The sequence below is a fragment of the Papilio xuthus genome, unplaced genomic scaffold (assembly GCF_000836235.2).
Source record: "Papilio xuthus unplaced genomic scaffold, Pxut_1.1 DF825946.1, whole genome shotgun sequence".
NCBI lineage: Eukaryota > Metazoa > Arthropoda > Insecta > Lepidoptera > Papilionidae > Papilio > Papilio xuthus.
In genome coordinates, this window is record NW_013532703.1 from 7,350,171 (window position 1) to 7,375,275 (window position 25,105).

General features: G+C 33.1%; 1 protein-coding gene across 2 annotated transcripts in view; it reads right to left on the reverse strand.

Moving 5' to 3' along the window:
• The window catches only part of conu (Rho GTPase-activating protein conundrum), a 64,444-nt gene extending 42,531 nt beyond the window's left edge, over nt 1-21,913 (reverse strand). Inside the window, exons 1-2 of one of the 2 annotated variants that reach the window (XM_013321350.1) lie at nt 21,818-21,913; nt 11,714-11,818 (exon numbers count right to left, since the gene is read on the reverse strand). In XM_013321350.1, the coding sequence (XP_013176804.1) occupies nt 11,714-11,818; nt 21,818-21,850 (138 nt within the window). In that variant the 5' untranslated portion in view covers nt 21,851-21,913. Of the gene's footprint in view, nt 1-4,960; nt 5,293-11,713; nt 11,819-21,817 lie in introns of those variants that run through there. The other variant, XM_013321351.1, reaches the window with a different exon arrangement.
• Nucleotides 21,914-25,105: the final 3,192 nt, after the last annotated feature.

Consider the following 25,105-nt stretch of genomic DNA (forward strand, 5'->3'; position numbering starts at 1 on the left):
TAGCAATCTTTCGATATTGAAAGTGAGAGAAAATTATATTAAACTACAGCTTTTAATCTTGAAAACATTACGATTTTACTGATTACATCAACATTTTCAGGCCAAGGAATAAAGTCGTATGTATTCGTCTTTTCTGGACACCCTGTATTACAAATAGAATTATGAACCTTTTGTTTGTAGTATAACAATGCGAAATTCCTACTCAAATATAAGGCTGACTACACATGACTTTGACACAATATATTAGCATCAATTCGAAAGACCTTTCGTATACTTGTGAGATGACAACAAGATAGCTTACAAATGTCGTGTGCGATCATCTTTAACTGGTCAGATCTAACCCCGCGTGTGTAACGGAACTGAAGAATTTATAGCGTCCTCGTGCAGTGCCGCTATGACCCACTCACCAAACCGGACTCACTGACTTAACTTCTTAAACTTCAAGCTATAGGAAAACAAGTAAATAATTCATCCATACTGTAATGCAAACAAACACTGGAAGATTTTAATGACACTTGAGCAGTAGTTGCTTCCCTATTTCACCTAATTCTGGTGGCCGCTTACTCGTTTGCCACTTTATATCACAAAAAACAGAGTTTTATTTAGTTCAAATCGTGGTAATGTTAAATGCATTCATATTTTTTCAACTTTCTTGGCCATCTAATAAGTTCAATCACCGATTAGGGTTTTTGGGCTCAAAGTTTCTTAATATTTGATATTTAAATATATATGATAAATTCCCATAAAGGTTCCTCATATTCCATTCAAATATAGTAAGATGTATTAGTTTACCTAATAAAGTTATGTTTACCTAATGACGTAACAAACTTGTGTATATATGGACTTAATTATTAGACTTTATTCATCTTCAACGTTATTGTGGGGTTTTACATACTTATAACTTCCTAGTACTAATTTGATTTAATGTTTATTTCATATCCCCAATAAATAACTCTAATGCATATAAATAAAATCTTATATATAAAATTCTCTTGTCACAATTTTCGATCCCATACTCCTCCGAAACGGCTTGACCGATTCTCATGAAATTTTGTGAGCATATTGAGTAGGTCTGAGAATCGGTCAACATCTATTTTTAATCCGGCGCGGACGGCGTCGCGGGCGACAGCTAGTTGGTTTGTAAAAAACATCGTTACTTTAAGATTAGTAACTTAACTACGACACATAATTTTATTTATAATTATAAGGTATTTATAGGAATTGGTTTTGGAAACATAATTTTTTTACGCAGTAATTTATTGTATAAATTTATTGACAGTTTTTCTAACCGGTAATGTTGTCCTTGACACAATCATTATATTAAATTACTCGCTTCCTAATCCGGAGGCCTTGGTTCAAATCATAGCACTTGACAATAAATATAATTAAGTTTATTTACCGTTCGTTTCTGAAACCAAAACCGTGCATAAAATATATCGTCATCCTTCTCATTATCTTCGACAGGCATAACGATATGGTCATATAGGGATTTTGGTCTCAAAAACCTACGATAAGTTCTTTATAATTAAGGTTTAGGGTTTTGAGAACATGTTAGTTATGGTTATTACGACTTCTCTTTTCGGATACTAAGAAAATTTCATAACTATTTCATTTATGTATAATATAAATGAAAAATAATATGACTTTAACATAAAAAACATACGTTTTCAACACAAGTTGAATGTACTGAAAAGGTCCTTATCAGTTCAGTTTATTTACGTCGCAAATGTGTCATTTTGAAATTTAAATTAAATTCAACGGAGCATGTACTGGAAATGTTACCGAGATACGATAAACATGGTAAATTTTTGTTAAATAACGAAATAAAAAAAAAAAAAGGAAAAAGGTTGGTCATAAATGTTATGCACGAAAATCTGAAGAGTTATTAAAAAATTAAAGACGTCAGATATAATTAATATGAAACTTAAAAAAAAATAGGTAAATGATGCATGATCACGCAACAGCAGCATGCCTCAGTGACAGGAGAAAGGTCGGTCCGGAACACGTCCGGCGCGGCATTGCCATTGCCACTGCCATCAGACCGGACACGCGAAATCAGAACAAACGTACAGTTAAATTAAATGAAAATGATAAATGATAACAAACCTATGTAAACAATTTTACCTTTATAAGACTGTAATTACAGAATTATTAAATACAGACATGGTTTTAACATAAATTTAAACATCTTCGAAAATAAATCCATATACAAAATAGGACAATAACGACATTCCAAGCCAGTAAATTGCGTAAATATTCGTTCAATTCATTTTCATTTAATTCGAATAGTATGCACTAGATATAATATACATATTTCGTTAGTGTTAATAATGTCTGTAGCAAGGTAAATAATAAAATTCATTGAATATAAGAAAATAAAAATATGTATCTTTTATTTATAATGTCAATTATTTAGTTATCATACACACGTGATGAGGCACAAGCTTTATTCCATTCGAAACGTAATTGACTCCGCAATTTGAACAGGAAAATGCAGTAGCTCATCAGTTCAAAGTTCCACGAAGATTTTTTTTAAAACAAAGAACAGCAAAGTTCATGCAGAGGACATAATGACATGGGGCACCTGCGCATGTCAAAACGCTCCGTGATCCACAGATTATAAAAACATTAAAAACAATTTTTCGTAATTGCGAACGAACGTGGCCGGTGGCTGAATGTTAAGAGTTGCCATTATCATTACGTTAAAAAAGCGGGTAATGGTTTTAGCATTTGCATTCTGTAATGCAAATGAGTAAAGTGTCCGAATAGCAAAGAAAATATTAAAAAAAATATTTAATGTGCTAAAACTAATCTTTTGGCTGTCCAAAAGATTAGTTTTAGCACATTAAATATTTTTTTTAATATTTTCTTTGCTATTCGGACACTTTATTATTACAGAGAACAAATTACTAGTGTTTAAAGATGCTTTTATCTTTTTAATCTGTTAAAGTAACGTTATTATTAATATTGTTTTTTTTTTTAATAATATATTGTTTTAAAAATCCATGGCTAAACCTGAACGGATAATTTTGATAACAGTTTATAAAGCTTTTAAGTTACTTAGATAATAGTTAATTTTAAGTGAACATCAATAAATTATCCAGCAATACAGATAAAGATAAGTACTCTTTGATACTTGAATAAAACTACAACTTAAAATTTAGATGCGTTTATTCAAAATTACGAGAATTTGTGGTAAAATTTCAAATATTCTTTTTTTAATTAACAATAATGGAAAATAAATCAAACTATTATTCATTTAAATCTCCTATTTCATTACGCTTATACTTTGTTACAATAGTCTTTGTTAAAGTCCAAATTCACAAAACATTAGGCTATTAGTAGTTAACACATTTTTTACAAGTTATAAAAACCGGTTACCTATCAAAGTTGTAATTGCACGATATAAATGCGCAACGAGAACCTTGAAATAAAAAAAAAACAATTAAAATTACGCAAGTCACTATCGTATACGATATTACAAAGAGTGAAATAATAAATACCGCACGGTATATCTCGAACGCGAAATATCGTTTGATGCACGAATTCACAACGCAACAAATGCAACAGTTATTGACGAATTACTTTTACTCGCCCATTAATATTCTGTAATCTGTGATGCTGCTATAACTGAACTGAGTGAGAGCACTGACTTTTACGTACTTTCTCACGCAACAGATATAGCTTTCAAATATAACACGTTAAAAGCAACGAATTGCTTCGGGAAACAATACAACTGGGATGTTAGTTAATCGACTCATTTATTTATTATTTTCTAAAATGTGTAATTAATGTTATATGAAATATATGTTAGTCAGTAGAATGTCGGTGGTTCAGGGGTTAAGCAATTGACAAGTAATCTGCAGGTCCTGGGTTCCAATCAGTTCCCCATTTAACTCCTCTCTTGCGGAGCGAAAACACATCGGTTGAAAAAATATATAAATAAATTAGACGTGTAATCTTGTCACTATAAAGTCGAGGGAAACTATTAGTCCGTTTATAAAAAGTGAAAACGCCCGCCTCTGGGTCACGGTCGCTTACCTTAGAAAATGTAACAGCTACAGTTTTGAAATTTAGCATTTTTACTGATATAATTTAGCCGACGAGAAGCAAAGTAACTCAAAGAACGTTGGAACTTGTAACATACACAAAAAATCACGTAGTTCTCTTTACAAATGAAACCCGTACTTTTAATAAAAGAACATGAATGCATTTACAAATATTCAGACAGACAACCTATAAACATTGTCACAATTATTGTTATCTATGTATGTTATAAGTTTACGTGTTTACAAACGTCGCAAAGCATTGGTTCATTATATTTCATACTTTAATTACTTAAACCAGTCACACGAAAAGAGAGTTTACTATGACATTACGTAAACGATATGGCAATTGAAATAAACGTGCTCTCACGACCGTGTTACACTTTTAAGATAGGCAGTAGACAAATTCATTGAGCCTCATTTAACAAATTATATGCAACCGAAAGAATATATCTACCAGGATCAGTAAAGATGGTATCTCCGTAAGTTCAGAAAACTAAAATAATATAAACTTACTAAAACAAACACGTATACATGTGTATCGTTAGTGGAAACCCACGAAACCCCTACTTCTAAAAACTTACAAGGTTATGACGTCATTATTTACATACTAGATAATAGACTTCCACAAACATTAATTATTATCAACTCTTTAACTTTACACATTATGATACGGTTGAATCGTAATTATCTTATCATAATCAGATACGTGGAGAACATATCAATGAAACTGCAATCAGTGTTGCCATGAATTTAAAATTCAAACAAGAATTAAAACGGACATAAAAATTCCAATAAACCGAATCGCAATTTATGAATGAACAGTAAAGAATACAATAGACTCAGCGATTAAAAATCCGGTTGAAGTGTTTGTGCGTGTGCGCAGTCACAGGTCAACATTCAATCAAACTTACCAACTTCAACATCTGTGATCTTGATGCCCACTTAGGCCTCAGTCCACGAAACAAAAAACCCTAGTCAAGTCCTATTTGAACCATCGGAGTCCACACACACTCACTTTTACCAAACTAAATACCGGCTAACATTCGAAACACGAGTTTAGTTAGTCTTTCGTCCAGACGAAATATGTTTTGATACAAACGGACCACTGTTTCACAACACTTTAATTCGTTTATCGAAAATTAGGGAACAGCAATATGTTTGTTTTCGATCAAATCACTCGAATCTCGTAAAGTTTATGTGAGCTAGCAACATTAACGCCCGACATGCGACGTCGTCAACGGTCGGCGCGACACTGGCTGGCGTGGCGGGTATCGAAATTGAATTGTGAATCGAGTAGACTCTTGGATAGGGTGACAATAATTTACTACTTTCAAACATATATTTAACACATATGTTGTGTAGGGGAAATTCAAAGGCACCCGGGCACGAAGTAAATCTCCCATTGACCCAGCACATCAGAGCGGCAGTGGACTTGAATAACGGAATGATTACGATCAGTTAAGCAACACTTTAAAAGAAAGGCAAAGTAAACACTATGCGGATTCAATTCAAACACACGCAAGACGCATATTTCTGAATTTATATCGTAGTATATAAATCAGAATAGAAACTCTAATTATTTATTGTGTTCATTAGTGCCGCACTAAGGGTATTTTAATGATCTATTTGATGACTGTTACAAAATGTCGTAGAAGTAAGAAATATCTCATATGTTTGATAAATGATGGTGTCAGTACGGGCGAGGCATTGTGCCTCTCTCTCGGACAGGCAGGCTGCGCGGGCGCAGGCCTAACGCAGCCAATAAGCCTTTGTGTCGACCTCACGCAATCAACCTGACACCTCTTTCTTCTTCAGGTGCACATTTCGAATCCCACGAGCATTACAATGTTACAGACGTGACCGATTTGTAACATATTTTTATTCAAAACATCAAAAATTTATCCAAACCGAAAAATCCATTTCAAACTCACGGTATGTGTATAATTATAAGAAAATATAAAACTTGTATTATAAATATACTAGTACTAGTAAAAGGAAGCGTTACATAATTACTAAATTTATAATCGAACACAAAATTAGTTCTAATTGACATTTTGTGTAATGGATTTTGTAATTAATATCAAATAAACACATTTGCCGGTGACGCAACCAATAAAAATGTATTACAATAAATATATATTTATTCATATACAATATAATATTTCTAAAATACATACATACATATGTATATTTAGAAAATAACACATAACCCGTTTATTACGAAAGTTATATCGAAGTGAATCCAACAATTGAATAAATAATGATTCATACATACAATAAACAGATACACTGTTATATTAAAACGAAAAGAAAGTCAAGAAAGATTGTTTATAATAACTTTAGACTAAGATGTTATATTTTTATTTTTAATCTGTAATTAAAAATTCCATTTAACTATAAGATTGTAAGCATCTACAATCAATAGAAGAAAAACATTATTAGTTTTCTCTTCTTTAACTAACAAAAAAAAATTAAGATACGAAGGGATAAAGGTTTACTAAAGATTTTATTAACTATCTTGTTATTTTAAAAAAATCAGAATCAGAGCACCAGGGGCGGAGTTACGCGGTAACACACATAAAAAGAACATACAGACGAATTGATAACTTGCTCCTTTTTAAAATCGGCTAAAAAGCCAATAGACGATACACATCTCTTTCGTGATAGAGATGGATGATTTTGTCTTGATAAAGGTCATCAGTCGCAACCGACGACTAAAGTAAAAACTAATCCAGCTATGATTACCATTATCTAATATTCAATCAAGCTTCCCGAGCCACGTAACTCCCATAACTTCCTGCAAAACAAATATGACTGATGACATAATAAGTGTCATAATTCGATAGTGTCATAATCATGCGTAATCTTTTCTTACATAATTTTATCGAATCAATCATAAGCTGATAGGATTAATTTGTTTATTGTTACCCTCACCTGTGAGTTTCTGAACACATGTGCCAAAAACTTTTATAATAAGAATGAGAAGGATAACATGTTAAAATTGCGAACGCTTTAAGGGTGCATTTCCATAAGTCGTTAGCGTCCGCACACGTAGTACGAAATATCAAGCATACCATAGCGATGGCATGCGATAACCGTTTCAGTGTTCGTTAGCGCCCGTATGCATTAGATGATAGTCATTATTTTTTCTTAAACCGCATTATATACGTCAATTGAGTCCCCGAATTAAGGTTGCACATCGTCCTATCATTTTTAGGAGGCAATAGCCTGTAAGCGAGGACTTCCCGCTTATAACGACCGAGTTATCGAATAATGAAAATACGATCTAACTCTATTTTGAGTAACTGATTAATATCACCAACTGCAATACAAAAATCGTTTAATTATTACTTATAGTCCCGCAGTGTAACATGTATATTCTAAATCCTCACTTAGTTACTTCCTTAATTGACACTTAGCACATTGTGTTAGGTACTAAGGTGATGTTTGATTTTTTATTGATGAGTAAACGTGTTAGATCATCGCCAAATTGCATTTCATCTTCTCAACACAGGATATGTTAAAAAGATAAGATAAAACAATGAGATGTAAAAAAATCATCGAGAAAAATGATAAAAGAAGTATATATATTGCAACATTGCTTCATAATATTGTAAGATTTTTATGACTTTATATATTCAATGTAAATCTGTGCCTTTATTAATGTGGATCATAAATTTGATTTTTTGCAGAAGGTTTTTTAACTAAGTAATTGAACTTTCTTAATACTCCACAATTTTAAAGTACATTTGCTATTTTACCTCGCAACAAGATGCGTCGTAATTTCAGAGGAAAATTTTCCTCTCGCTAATAAATAAGATAACAATTATTGTGTTATATTTACATGCAATTATTTTATTTACGTAAAATTATGAAAAAAAAAACTGAAAAATGATTTATTGCTTAAACAAAAATGGTACATACTAACATTTGTGCCGGGACTTGCATTTAAGCATACATAACGGGCTTGTGATTAGAGGTCCCGCTCTTCCGTGTTACATAAACAATATCAATGTTACCTTCTTAATCTATATGTTATATAAACTATACATATAATAATCAAATTACCTACATGTAATAATAAGACAAGCAAATGTAAAATCGCATGAATTAATCTTATTTTTATATAAACCTGTGTCCTTTTCGAAAAAGACATATGTTATCATTATTCTTCATTTTAAGATAAATTCCCCCTACATTTATTGAGTTATCGCTAAGTTACATGCATTAACTATCATTCTTTTTACCATTGTGAATTCATTTTAAACATAAAGTAAATTAAATGTTCATAAATATTGCAAAAACATTTTTTATTTTAATCGAAACTTTAAATAAAGTAATCTCAGTGTCTAATTATCTCTCTGTTAGTCCCTATTTCCACTTAACGGCTAACCGCGCGACAGAAACGCTCGCGACTTTTACATCCGCACTGGGATTAAGGTACGGGGCTCCATACAAAGCAGACGCAGTCAAAGTGGCAATTGCCTAGTGGAAATTGTACTTTTTTTTACTTGTGCAATCTGTTGGTATTACGTTGGAATAAATTTGATTACAGCGCAAGTATCGGCCGCCTTTGAATGCGGGACGTCTCGCCCGCTTTTTGCACAAACAAGAGTCGTTCAACTCGTCTGTAAGATAAATTGCTTCTGAGAACTGAAAAGTCCTTGCCCTGACTACATACCTACCGTACAAAGTTGCGTTTTTTTAATATTAAAAGTAGATTTTTTATTAAATTACTTACGTTTCTTTTAACAATTCCATAAAAGAACATAACCTCGAAACTTCTACTAGGGCGACAGTACGCGAATGGTAGGATCTGAACCCTAAACCACTAGATCGATAATCCGTACCCTTAACTATTTGCTTTAACTTCAAACTTCACTATGTATATGTAGTACGCTATAAATTTAGTCTTTTCAGACTAAAATAAGTTTCAACAAAAGCTGTTATAATAACAGTTATTTCCTTGAAGGTTCGTTCTAGGTAAATCAACCTCATTTGAACTGAACGCCTCCTTTTAGACAAACAAGCACATCCGGGAGGCGAGGCTAGTGATGTCCGTCTACTGTCCAATGACCGGAACGACGCAATTACCGCAGTAAACAAAGACCTGATTGAATTTGTATCAACTATGAATATAAAATTAGAAGGTAACGGCAACTAAAAAGAAACAAAAAATAGTAGCAAAATGCACGGATCGTAAGAGTTATGAAAGAAGACTTATCGTGGGTTTCGCAGACCAAAATTCCCGTTGAAAACATAGTTGTTAAGCTTGCTACTTATATTTTGTCAAAGATAATGACAGAGATTTTAATCAGTAATCTTGGCCTCCGAAACCAGCGGTTACTTACTTTATATTATAACTTGCTGTCGCCTTCGACGTCGATAGTTGTCAATTAAATATTTTTACATTACAACACTTGAGTACAAAATTTTTAATTGCCATCTCTTGAAAAGCTATAAACAGTTTCCATGCACTTCGTTGTGAAATTAAGATGACAATCAGCTCAAACGATAAGAAAGCATTCAGATAAGATTTTATGTCGCGATATTACTGCTGTGTGCGTTAATGAACGTCAAATAACAATAGTTTTTTTATTGTCTTCAATTAAATATTAGCTAGCTTTTGCACGCGACTTGGTACGCGCGGATAAAAAAAAAATAGTAAAATTATAGCCTATTTTTCCAGCGATAATGTAGGTTTAATTTGCAAGGGAATTTTTGGCTTTATTCGTCATAAAGAAAATAAAAATCTTTCCTTATTTACAACATTAGTATAGTTATAGATTGATTTATTTTAAAGAGTTTTACAAAACGACTTCAAACAATATTTGTTTATTCAGTATTCGTTCATTAGTATTTAATTAAATTAACATCTTTTAATTATTTATAATATTTGATAAATCAGTACTGTCAATCCGCACATATAGCTATTTTATATACGTATGAAGACAAACACTATTGTTAACGACTTCAAGAAACCGCAACAACGTCACAGACCAGTGTTTTGTCACTTCATGTTTGTAAAGCTTCAATTCTTGTAAGACCATTAAAGCAAAACAGTCACCAAACAAATTCACTTTCCAGAATATTCATGAAAATTTACAGGCCTTGTCGAAAAAATATAATTTATATAACTTAAAGTTATTGCGCAAAAACTTTATCAATAAACCAAATATATCCATGGTTAAACAAAAACTTAATTTACGCTCTCAATCTTCGAATGACTTCTTTGAATGACTGCATGAATCTCGCTGAAATTTGGCACAGATGTAGAACATAGTCTGGAAGAACACGTAGGCTAATTAGCCAGCGTATGTAAGTCAGTATGTAATGTATGTAAGTGTATGTAAAGAGATGGAGTTGTTTAAAATAAATCATGATGAAACTAGATTTCCAAACAAAAAAAATTAACTATAGCTGGTGAAAAAAGCGTACGTTTGTATCCTTTAAATTAAAACCAAACACACGATACGAAAAGCTTTATTAAGATATGAACTGTTGTTATTATTATTATAGTAACTAAATATCACCGTAGAGAAAAGTGCCTGAAGAAATTTAACGACTCGTTTTCCAATTGTTACACCTGTTTCAATCACATTGGTATGTCATTATAGAGAAACATAGTTGTAGACCAGTGCATTTTCGCTGTCAACTTTCTTCTCTAGCTATATACACGTCGGGCGTGGCGGACTGATATAACAAAATCTGTCTGTCTGTCTGTCATTTCGTCACGCGTTACGCGATGCGATATATTACAGATTGCATATCGCACAGCAACGCTTTCTGACCAGACTTTTATGATGAATTGTACGTCATGCCCCCGCCCCACTGCCCCGGTCCCCTCTCCAATCTCACTTCACGCACGTCAAGATATTTTTAAATTAATTAGGATTTTCACTAGATAAGATAGACATCTAGAAATCATTACATAATAATAAGTGATATAATTTACACGGCTAGCTTAATTAATATAGATTTTATGAATAGTTTTCGCAACAATAATTAACTAATTGCACGCTTATAGTACTTTATCTAACAAAATAAAAACATTTGAAAATAAAACCTATTGTTTTCATATCAATTGATCAATAAATTGAATAAACCATAGTTAAATTGGCAACAAATTCGTTAAAACACAAATATTCCGTGACCCCGCTTCCTTAGAGCCTTTCAAAATACAACAATAAGCTACTGGTTCTTTAATTATAGTCGTTAAGTGAAACAAATTGGCGGCCATTGTTATTTGAACCCCGTGGCCTTGACCTGCGGCCGCGGGCAGCGGTCAAGTGCTCTCGGGTCACGAGTAGCGTGCGCCTGCGCAAGACGTTAGTTACGCGTGATATGTTATTTCGAGGTATTATTCAATGTTTTCTTAAATTAATCATAAATAACATAGTATCAAAATTAAACAATTGAAATCAATTAAATAATCATGCAACAAAAGATAAACTTGAAATCTAATGATATGTTTTGAGCAATAGAAGCTAACAAGCACAATGGAAGCCTACCTTAATATTAGCAGCCGTCTAGTAGTTAAACCATAGAGTCCAACTGCAGTGATACATGTTTAATAGACATAGTTATCTCTGCGTTGTCAAAGGGAATGAAAGGGATGACAATACTTTAGTAAAACAAGCGTTACGATTGTGGAGAGAACTTACGCAGTCGGTGTTAAGCGATCGCCAGGATATGAGGCTACTGGACCTGCGCAGCGTGGGGCGCGCCCGTCCGCTGCCGCCTCCAGGCCCCGACATAGTATAGCTGTCCTGTAAACAACAGTATCAATGTCAATATGTCAAAACAATTTATCATGACTGTCCTCTTCATTCTCGAAACACTATAAAATAACAAACTGATGTTGTGAGTTCTTTAAAATTATTAATTCGTCTCAAAGGCAGACATTAAGTCCTGTGAAAATGGCCTCGCAGCAAACATATTTAGTGCGGAAATCTAACTACAATGTGATAAAGTTACACAAACTAATGTAATGCATAAGCGATGATTATCACACACGTAGCATGGAGGTCTACCAGAAGGTCTATAGGAAGTAAGTAGCACACTTTGTGCGTGACGCTTAAAGCAAGCAGTCACAAGCTGAAAGATAACTGCGCTCGATTAAATTCACTCTGTTTGCGGAAGCACCAGATAAGAATCTAATTTGTAATACCGCTTACAGTAGTGTTGCTTTCCTTCACAAAACATCGGAGCCTATGTAATTTTTCATGCCAATGCATCAAACATTTTCAATATCAAACATATAAATATATATTTTTTAATATTTTGTTTGTCATTTTGCTTGGTTAATGGTTTACCATGGCGCGCGACGTTGTTGGCGCATTAAAACGTCTCTGAGCCAAATGTTAACGTCGAGAAAGTGTTGTGAAAGCGCGCGCGTGCTCTGTGCGTACACAGACTAAACATATACAGAGATAAATATATTTTCTCAATTACTCAAACTTTTTCATACTTATCTATTAGTTTTCTACACTTCGTTCGTGATAATTGACTTATTTCGAGGAGAACGATGAAGACAACGAAAATATGTAAAGTAACCTTGAATTATGTCAAAAAAAAGTATTTTAATGTCCCTAAAAGTCATATGAATGATTCTAACTTCGTTTAATGACACTTTTAGGCCCAAACTATCTGATATGGATAAAATAAATCAATAATACAGTCAAGGTGAACTGAAATCAAACCACTTACTAGTTGAGGCCGGCGACCTCCTGCCCGAATTTATTGTGCCAAGCGATGTGATAGACATCCTAATCCTCCTTTATCTCTGACTGACTCGAAAATAATGTTACCGTGGGTTTCCACTGTTGAATCACCAGATTAGAAACATATTGTTATATTTCTAATTCTGAAAAATTTAGACACTGAAGTCTCTATACTTTTGTTCTCTGTGCATATAGGATAATATCGGAAGCGGTCTAGTCTATTTTTTTAAATGTTTCACTGACCGATTGACCTGTATTTTTTTAATTTATAATTCTCGTTTTATCGTAATACTAGTGCCCCGTCCAAGCTTTACTAACATTTGTGTTATTTTCCATCTACATACAGTCTTTTTCGAAAAATCGTCAGATTTCAAGAAATTTATACGAAATTTTTATAAATTACTTTAAATAATTTTATCTACTGTGAATAACAATAAGCAAATAATTTTAGTTAATTCTTGACCAACTCGCAAAATTATACTGTTCTCATTTGAATGCAGATAAGATTGTAAAGAAGTGTGCCAAGTAAGATCATTTGTCACTTTTGTGTCGTGTTTATCGTAGATCTTATACCAGCTGATTTTCATATTTACGCAACTTTTAAACTATTTTCGTATGCTCAACAAGTTTACTCCACTTTCAAGGAATAGCAATAATGTAAACGTTAGTAAGCAAATGTCAGACTATGATTTTGATTATCTGTGACGCTTAAATTTAATCTGTACATTTCAGCTACTGGCTAGAGACAAAATTACTTTTTTAAACAATGACAAGCGATTTAAGTCTTTAAAGGCCTTACAATGAAATTTATATTTAGTTTGTTTTTCGCTTGCCGTATGATCTGAGTGGTCATGTCACTGGTAGGAAGTATTTATGAATTCGAACTACGTCACGGTGGTGGACAAAATGGAGTACGCTGCCCCAATATGTATGGCTCAGTAGCAACTGTTACTGTAATACTTAACCGCAATGTTTTTGCAAACTGTTGGCATCCGTACATCGCTCTGATTTGCGAAATTGTAATTTCACCTACTTTTATCTCTCTTGCTTTAACCATTGTCGTAATCGGATTGGTACTAAACTCAGTAGTAGCTTTTTTGCGTGTTTAATAGGTTTCAAATCAGCAGCATTAATGGTATGCAATATTATTTAGCGTTTAAGATCTTAATAAAGAAATACAGTTATAGAATTGAATTATTTACATTTGTAGTGTTAGGAAGAAAATTCGACTCTGTGCTAGTGTATCGGCGCATCACTAGCTTTATTAAAATGACAACGTTTATCTTGTCCCCTTACTAAACATTCTGACGCTTGACTTTTGTAACAACAGTGGAGAGACAACATAAAGTAGAACTTCCATAGCATGTGTATGTCTACTTATATTGATCTGATCAAAGTTTCCTGACTGACAATCGACGAGGATGGCAAGAAGATTTTTACGGCGATCCGTTCCGTTTCCTACGTTCTGCAAGAAAGCTGTTACTTAATAATTTATTAATTATATGTATAGGTAGATTACTGTTTAACAGAGTGATTTTAATAATGAAAATATCCATAAACAATCACAGTTCATAAGTTAAAATCAGAAATTTTTCTCATATCGATTTCCATCAGAACCATTCTTGTATGTTCCGAGCATGACAAAGAACAAAGGAGTGCTCACAATTGAGTGTCGAATAATGGCGTCGTTTTGTTCCGGCTATTTATTATTGAAATTGGCATAAACCAGACGAAGGCTACCTCCACAAACAAGGTCTCCAATTACCTAATAACGTTGTGTATGAGATTTAACATCGTATTAAGCATGAACACTCAATGCTTGTAGAAGAATCTTATATATGACCATACTATTCGTAAAGGATAATATGAGGTATATGAGAAATATTAGCATTTTATATTTGAATTTTCATACGATTTCAACCAATAATAACAACTTTAATGTTCAAGTTAAGACCATTAGACCACAAGAATAGGAACACAAAGTTTAAAAACTTTTTAAAAAATCTGATTGGGGGAAATAAGTAGTGATAGATCTGACCGTTAAAACCTTTATACTTTCCATTAATATTATATAAAACACTTAACAAGTTCCTCACAAATTCAAAATTATACACTTTACTTAGTTTCTATGTATCTTAAAGTATAAAGAGAGTCACTGCTCTAAATTTAATATAACGCGGTCGCACCATTGATATGGTCTAGATTCTAGATCTAGACAAAATAGCGACGGCTACTCTCGGTGTACACTGTCACAATGTTAACGCATGTTACGGTTTTTAACACCATACTGGATGTTACATGGAAGTTCCCACAGACAAGAAACGTGTAAATAAACATAGAGTCATTGTAACGAAACTCATAGTTATATTTTAATAAATTTATACCTAACAGGTAAAGATGCTTTCCAGTTAAATGAGGTTAGTTAAAATATAAAGCGGTCAACCTTCAAGACTGAAGAGGCACTACAAGAAGAAGAAGTTAAAATATTTAGTTATTATAAATATTATAAATTAATTTTAGATGGAGAGATGTTTGTTTGAAAGTATCTCAAAAACGGCTCTATTGAGAGATCTCTGAAATTTGGCACATATGTAGAACATAGCCTGGAAGAACACTTACTTCTTTAGTTTTTCCTTAATTCAATTTAAACAATATCAGTAGTAGTAAATTAAGGAAAAAGCGACTTACGATTATATAAACAAATAATCAATAGTCAATAAATGGAGTTCTATAGAATTGTGTAACGATGATCCCAATTCTAGTTCTTACAGATTCAGCAAATTAACTAATTTGTATGTGTCTCGTATATCTGCATAATTAGCCTTACAAATGGCAACTCTGACAAACAATTGTCAAAATTCCATGCACGTGTACGGAAGTTTGTGGAGGCCGCGATCAACTACAATATAATGGAAGTAACAGATAAATGGGACTGCCTTTTGTTATTTGTTAAAATATCTTACTGTAATATGCACAAATATATTTGTGAGTGGAATTCAAAAAATAAATTAAATTGAACCAGAAAAAAAAAACAAAAACGATGGAATATCGCTCCGACTGTAATTCTAAACAGAAATATACATAAAACCTTAAACTTTTCCAGTTAGAGTTGTTCAAAACTTATCATATCTGGTAACCCTAATCTAGTTAAACGTGGGAACTTTAACATCTTAATTCTCTTGCTAAGTTATGCAAGGCAAGGGAAACCGCGGCACAGAACATGATGTAATAAAGCGCTGTCGAAATACGCATCTTCTTTTAATTAGCAACTTCCTATTCCATCGTATTCGTATAATTAATAATTACACAAAAACCGTTTCCGAGATCACGGTCTGCTTGGCGCTTGCCAGATTATTTTTTTAGTGCATCTTTGTTATAAAACTAGGTTTGCTATTAATTAAATATCTAATGTTACATTTTAACTTATATAACTGTTAATCTAATGACCACTGAAAGTGAGAATTTAAAAAGTAACCTAAATAAAAATAAGAACGAAAGAAAAAAAACACGAAAAGTAAAATTTTTACGGACATTTATTCCATATTCCTAGTTAGCTCGCAAGCTAACTAGGAATATGGAATAAAGATGATTCACAAGAGTCATGTCAGTGGAGCCACCGTCGTGATGATTGAATGCATCGATAAAAGACGTCCTCTGTCACCCGTTTAACAGTGGTAGAGCCCGCTTTAACAACTTCGCACGAATTGGCCCGGCTCGCCCGGTGAAATACCACGACCACACAGAATGAAATGGCGTGAAGTGGAAGCAATTCCGCGTTTCGTCTGATGAGTGTGCATCCCGGAGGCCTAATTTAGTCCTCTTTCCCTTCACACTCTTTTTCTTATAAGGAAAGGATGGGAAGAAGAAGTGGACTCTCCGGATGAGAGGATGCATGGGAAGGGAAAATATTTTCTTTCTGTGCAACGTCTCCTCCGTCGACTAAAGGTAGGCACAACGCATATGCAATTGCGTTGTGCCTACCTTTAGTCGAGTTTAGGTGGCCGCTCGCTCGTTTGCCACCTTATGATATAAAAAAAACCACATGAAAAATGACGTCATATCTGTTACTTCACCCAAATCTTACTTCTTACTAATATAAAATGTAAATGTTTAGATGGATGGAAGTTTGTTTGAAGGTATCTATGGAACTGCTAAATGGATCTCTATGAAATTTGGCATACATATAGAACATAGTCTTGAAGAACACATAGGCTACCTTTTTTTTAAATTCCGTGCGGACGAAATCGCGGACGACAGCTCATAAAGTAATAACGTTTGATACAACAATGATCAAATTCAATTAGCATTAAACACAGAGATATAAATTCATGATCTGTTTTTGTTGTGTTTATTTAGTAAATTTATTTCTGGGCCTTACAATTCTGATTAAAAACCTAAAGGAAAAGTACAACATAAATTGTTGCTTGAACACATGTCATCGACCCTAAGCACTTATAATGACTGAGCATGTCCATATCAGAACATAACTTTGAAAAAACCTTCAAAATTATATCTTGAAATCGTAATCGGTGAAATATATGACAGTTTAAATTTGTAAGTTTCGATTTAAGCAACAAGATTGTAATAATAAATGGTTTTATTCTTTTCAAATAACTTTGGCTGCTAATTGGCATCAACATTCTGTTTGAAAGTTTTCATATAACACGCACTACTCCGGTCTCATTTTTAAATCTAAAAATAAACTTCATACATTGTGTCAGGATAAAAATCCCTAATGAAAGTAACCTTTAAAATGGCTTAAAGAATTTCAAAAGGCTTACGTCAGCAGAGCTTAAACCATTGTGAGGTTTCTGCAAAACATTCGCATGGAATTACGCAGGAAAATTTATTGTTAAAGCAAAATGAACAATAAAGCAATACAGTTAAGGTGTAAAATACAATTCACAGAATTATTCAATACTAATCTCTATTGAGAGGCAAGTTGAGTTATGTAAAACATAGTTGTATAACTTAATTAACTACATATTAACTTGTAGTCTATTTATTAAGACTTCTTATAATTTATTATAAATCTAGACAAAATTTCTTTACACCTTAAGTCCTAATTGAGGTCCAGAGAGGAACACCCCGCATACAAAACTGAGTAAAACCTTATCCGGTCAGCATTGCAACACTCTTTGTAAATATTTCCTGTTTCTTATTAAAGTTATGTTTTATGTGTTTCTTTATAATAATTTTTGTGCTATTTTTTGTTTATTGTGTTGTGATATTGGAAGGATTAAATGTTATTTTATTTTTTTTATTTTAATTAGCATCTCCTACAAATAACTCCTTAAAGAAGTAAACACTAATATTCATATGTTAATCCGTCAACACAATGAAACAAGTTACCTTAAACATGATATTTGCATCGCAATTCTCGGCTCTTATTTGCTAAAGGAATTCGCGCTTCGACAAATGTACGGTCAGACACGTCGCTCACTCCAATCATTAACATGCAAATAGTATGGCTAAGACATACCGTAACGCATGCAGAATCAATAACTACAAATCTTATTTATACTTGCAATAACTAATAATTTAAAATACCTCGCTGTATAGATGACCACACTATTCTAAACATGATAGAAGAATTGTATCAACTCACCGATTTCCATTTCCATCCGCATTTAATTTGATATTAAACAGTTGAAAAAAATTAATTTATTGCTTAGAGACATATTAATTAAAAGTAGCTAATTGTACGACTGTGCTACTGCAAGTCGGACACAGGTCAATTAGATGGTTTGTACTTTGACAAATGAAGAAAGGTGACATCATGTCTTAGATTGAGTCTCTGATCATAATAATCAGCTCACTATACGTCCGTACCGAGGGGCTCGGAGTCTACCCTAAGTTAAGGGTGATTGGGCCGTAGTCAACTACGCTGGCCAAGTGCGGGTTGGGTGACTTCACACATATTTTTGAATTTCTTCTTAGATATGTGGAGGTTGCATCACGATGTTTTCCTTCACCGTCTCTGTCTCTCTCTCTCTCTCTCTCTCTCTCTCTGTCTCTAATACTTACTTATATTACATACAGGCTGTTCCATTATTAAATATTCCTATTAATTCCAATTTGTTCCTTCAATTGTGTACAAAAAGCCGTTTTCCTTATTTGACAATTCGACACAATTATAATAACATAATTGTTTTTATAACAAAATTTCAACTCTTTTACATCAAATTCCGTATTATTTAGTAACATAACCGTAACAACGGAAATGTAATGAGGTGTAAGGAAGGCATACTAATAGAAAATTACTTTCGCACAAAAGATAATGAAACCATTTAATAGTCCATTGTGGTGAGTTTAAATTGTAACGGTTTTACAGCATTAATCCAAATCACACGTTTTTATTCGCAATAGGATTTGTGTTTCCTGTTCCTATTTTATATTTTCAAACGGGAAATTCACAATTTCATTCCATTTGTAACAAAGCATTCGTATCCAAACTACTGCATTGTATGATGCAGCAGGATTATACCAACATAACATTGGTATAATCTTGCTGTAATTCGTCCGCTGTGATATCAGTACATATTGTTGCCGACAGATACGGAACCTTTTTATACGTTTTTTTACTCATAATTTTTATATTTTTGTATTTGGAACTTCCTTCGTGTTTTTTCTTCCTTTTTTGTATCTGTATTTTATATCAGTGGTAAATATATCTTCTAACAGTGCGTGCTGATCTTTTAGTTTCACTATTCTATTTTATATTTTCATTTTGTCTTCAAAAAAAAAGTAAAAAAAAAGACAAAATGAAAATATAAAATAGAATAGTGATACTTAAAGATCAGCATCATTTGATTAATCGGTTCAGATTCTCACGTGTCCGCAGTCGTTTGCGCACGTCACATGCCATACATGTGTCGTTTAATTGTTATCTACGTGGTTATGTCATTTGTTTACAACGGTCCTTATAAAGATTGATTAATATTTATTATTAGAATAAACCTATGTTGCATTTTAATGTTATACAAATAAGGTAGAACATGAAGAACTGCGTCGTAGTGTTGATAAAGTTATGTTTGGTCTAGGTCTATTATTTGCTAGAAAAGTTTTAATTCGTTTAAATGCGCCATTTCTTGTGGCTCTTTTTATTAGAGCAGGTGTACACGTGGAATAAGTTCAATAAAATACGATACTAAATTTGTACACATCTCACACCTTCAATTAATAGGCAATGAACACGATGGCCCCTACTAAGGGCGCGTACAAACGAAGCGTTATACAACAGGGCCCATCCGCACGGAAATCACGTTTGCCTTCCAAACTGTTACCTCATATGGCAATAAAAAAACAAAGACGTTTTTAAATGTCTATGGCATGGTACTTATGTACATTTAGCGGCGTTACGTTCGACCAAAGTTATGTCGCATCTGTATAAAATAGTGTAACCAAAAAATTCGATTTTTAGAAAATTAAAACAGACGATAAAAAGAAAAACAAATTACTAAACTGCTGAATTTTAATGCGAAGAGAAACGATATAGTTTGTGAAATAATTAAAGACAAGGCAAGACAGACGTAAAAAACCTAACAAACATTGTATAATCAGGAATCATTTTAAATAAAATAACCAATAAAAGACTTAAGTTTACAAAAGACACAATTCTAAAAGCCCATCTACAGGTACTACTTTTAATTATGTCCTCCTAAAACATGAAATCGTGGTCACATTAAGAATGACAAAGTCATACTGCGAAGACTGCGGACCTGCGTTGCTTTCTAACTCAACATTGACGTAATACTCAAATATTGCCGCTTCACTGCACCGCATCACAAGTCACAACCCACAACAACGTGTGGACACTTTCTACACTGTACTCCTTATCAACCTTACATAACATTTTTATATACAACTAGTTTTCATTCATGGTTAACAGAGGATAAAATGCATAGTCGTAGTGTCAAAGAGAACTTAAGAAACAAACAACAACTTAAAAAGAAACTGGAATCATTTTTTCCTTTGATAAAAATTGAAATCGATCCGTCAGCTTTTGACCAAGGGCTTTTTAAGAAAATAGTTCAAGCATCACCACTAAATACCGAAGATAGTGGTTGCCCTACCGGTGATTCATTTGTGAACGATGTCACTGATTGGCGAATATATTCGTGGGCGTTCCTTTACACTCATACTTTTTTTGTTATCTTTATATCTACCAAAAATTTGATTAAATCTTTATCTAAAATTCGCATTTATAATATTAGTAAGATAGCTATTTCGATGCTTAAAATATCTTAACATTGAGCATGGCTTCTGTTGTATTCGGTGATATTCGTCTCTGTTCATTTTCGTTTGTCACTTTTGGATTTTCCTTTACATTTTATCTTATCGTGATATTTAAGCATTGGATTTTGGTGGTTACACATTTCTTGAAACCTTTTGAGTCACATGTACGATAATGTTCTTAATACAAGAATGGCAATTCAGATAAAAAATTGAAATTACTTATTGCACAAACAGTGAAGTCTGGTGACGTAAATGCTTGTCTAAAGATTAGTCTTCTATACGAATTATATTTTATCGAAATTTCGTTTTTATATTCGGGAGTTCCCCTTCGATTTTAAATATAGAATGTCAATTTTAATTTTTGTTTTTTATTCGAATAAAATTAAACTAACTCTAATTTTTAAAATATTATAAAAGAACAAATTGTTTTTAATGTCTCACATTCTATTAAAAACAAAACACAGACACACAGTCTTGAAGTAAACAGTAAACAAAGGATATTTTAGCACTTTGACCACAAAGCACTTTAGTGTTCAATTTTATGACAACCCGCTCCTTTGCGAGTAAACACAAAATAAATTCTAATGAGAAAATATTCAAGGTATGTCTTAAGCCTTTTCTTGTAGTTATATTCATCTCTAACAAATTTCTAAACTGTCAATGTTTCTTTTTAAATATCCGTAGAGATTTTTTTTTGCAACAAATCAAGTCGACTTAATCGAAACAATATAATGATGACGTTTAATCTCAATGAACACCATTCTTAGAATATGTCTGAATGTTAAATAAAAGATTTTAAAAAAATACCTTTACAGGGTCAGTGTCACACTGCAACATCATTGATGCACAAGAAAAAAAAAACAAAACTATAACAAAACTTCGTAACAGTACAAATCATTTGCTACTGGCAAAAACTAACCGGAGATAAATGACACGTGAAATGACACAAGTATGAGATAAAGTTTAAGATAAAACATCTGTAGATAACAACTGACTGAAAACAACAAACATTTTGAATTGTTTAAAAAAAGAATACTGAAATTGACAGGCCATGCTTACAATCTTTATAAATGGATATGACAATGCTTGGTAGTAACTTCGTTTGCTCCGATCCAATTTACATTCGCTTAATATGTTGAAATTCCTTATAGGTAATTCTACCTGTGTTATCAGTTCGAATCCTCGCCATCGCTTCTAACCGCAACCGTCAACGTCTAAATGGCGAAAATCAAATAGGCACAAAAATCATGTTTTATAGCCTATCCATATGTATAGGGGTCACTGCAAGCCATAGATAAGGAAATGTTATTGGCGGGAACTACGGAATTATGACACATGTCACAGTGTCGCCAACTGGGCAATAAATAGGGAAAATCCCGGTTAAATAAATAAGTAAAGTTCCTTTTTAATAAAGTCGACAAGTAAATTGCTGTTATATATACCTTTTAGAATTAAAATTTATCCTCTACATTGGCCATTCGATCTTTAGGCTTATATTTATGATCTATACAGTTAATAAAATCGAGTATCTGTCTGTAATATCAAAATTATATTTAATATTTATTGTACATGGTGTATTTGCATTACTTATAAAGAAAAATCATTTTTTAATTTTTGTTTGTCTGTCTGTCTGTTATCTATATAATCTCCGAAACGACAAAATTATTTTTTAAATTCTAACTTGTCGAAGTCATAAGCAACAGCTAGTGTTCAGATAAATCTTTTAAGCCCTTATAGTCAATGGTAATCAAAGCAACTCTAGTAACTGGCATAGATAATGTTGCGGTCTAATTCAAGGAGGTTTCTCTACGACCATTAATAACGCCTGTGTCGGTGGCCAACGAAAACGTTTCCTGTCATTACCTTGCCTACCGTAATAGTCGGAGAACACACGCCTCTCTTGTTACTGGCCGTTTGATCTTATAAGGGTGTCATAAAATTAATTTATGATATCATATGATACCTTTATGGTCTTTGGTTTTACCACGAAACATTACTTTTATAGGATTATAAATAAAAGTTGAATATTCCATAAACAACGGTTGAATTTCTTACAAACCTATAACATCCTATAACAGCCTAGAACTTCGGAGATAAATAAATGGTCATAACCTACAAAAAACTAGATAGACTATTAAAGTTTTTTTCAATTGTTTAATGCTTCAAGAAAATTCGATGAAGTAACCTGCTCTTTCATTATCGTTATAGTATAGTCTCGTCCTCAGGACAAATAAGGTTGTGCTGTAAAATCTAGATCTACGTGCATCCTCGCGCAGGCTATCATTGTCGGCCTCCTGCATTCAATGACACGCTAATTAAAAAGCCAATCGCCTGTACTTTCTAAATACAACCACACTGTTTAATTTATTATATAGAAAGTTCACTGTCTTATTTCCATTTAAAGTATACTACTACTAAGTTAATACGATGAATCTTCATGGGTCAAATAAGTGAATGTTTTTCCTAATGATAAAGTGTATTTCAGAATACAGAAAATTTCCAAACTGTCGCTCTCAGATACATTAAGTGGTGACTATAAGAGCCAATTAGTGTAGATACCTCAAAGTCTTTAGTACAAGCACTTCTTATATAATATTACATATCGAATTTATATTTAATCTGATTTTAAATGCTTCATTTACATAATTCTCGTGACCGTTAGATTAATAAGTGGTCGACATCCATACGCCCGGCTCCAACCCGGGACTTTTACAGGTCGGGAAATAATTTATAACGAAACGATTAACCGCCGATTAAATGAAACGCAGTCTCACACGAGCGTTGCGGTCTGCGGCAACCACGTCAGGACTGTTTTATATGTATAACATAATTAGCTGTCGCCCGACTCGAAAAAATCTTAATTAGTAGCCTTTGTGTTCTTCCAGACTATGTTCTACATCCATGCTAAATTTTAGCGATATCAATGCCGTTTTAGAAATACCTTGTAATAAATATCTATCCATACATGCAAATATTCGCATTTATAATATTAGTAAGAAGTATGATATTAAGACATTATGTATGCCTTATGGGAACATATTTCAAATATAATTTTCATACAGTTCTGATATCACTAAGACATGGCTAATTGACTAATTGAACTTGCTCACTGTTGATTTAGTGGTGTCTTCAATTTGCAGAAATCATTGAAAAAATTTCGCACAACACCAAAACGTTAGTCTGAATCAGCTCTAATATTAGCAATTTTCATTGCCATTTACGCTTCACAACCTAGAGCTACTGATAGTACGTATTAATTATAATGGACCCGTCACCCCAGTCGTAGTTAGTCGACCCAGATCCGCTCGAGAAATGCAAATGCACCCCGCGCAATGCATTATAATGCCACCTCACCTGCGCAATGACCACTCGCAAACGATATGGTAGTTTCACATGAAGACAGCACAGTAAGCCAGTGCAGTAGTACTACAGTAGTAGTATTTTTTGAAAGCAAACGCCCGAATACAAGAGTACTACAGATTTATATAAAGGCATATTTATTACAACTCTTTGAAAAAGGTCAACTATACATTTTAGTAAATGTCAGGCAGTCCAATTGTCGTATTGCACTGTCTACTGTCCTGGCTCACTGTGCTACCCTCGTGTGAAATTGCATAACGGAGTTCCGCGCTGCCTCTGACACATTTGTGGAATTGTATAATAATGTGTAGGTTTACTTCCGCCTTCTGCTACGTCTCCCTCACCTTGAGCTATTCATGCATCTCGCATCGCTAATCAACTCATGGTTTCCTGGTAGCACAGACATATATAATAACAAGTTATATCTTCTCTTATTACATAAGAAGAGATTTTTTTACTTTATTAGTTTTTTTTACAATATAATATTTTGATGCTGGTAACACTAAACCTCAAAATACCTAATAAGCTGACCAAAATTGACAACTTATTTGCCTATATGTATGCTTACTTTATCTAATACTAGGTGTCGCCCGCGACTCCGTCCGCGTGGATATATAAGAAACTTAATTAGTGTAGCCCACCCATACATCCATCCACATCACATCCATTTAAACATTCGCATTTATAATATTAGTAAGTTAAAACAAAAGCAGCTCTTCAAGGCATAAACTCGAG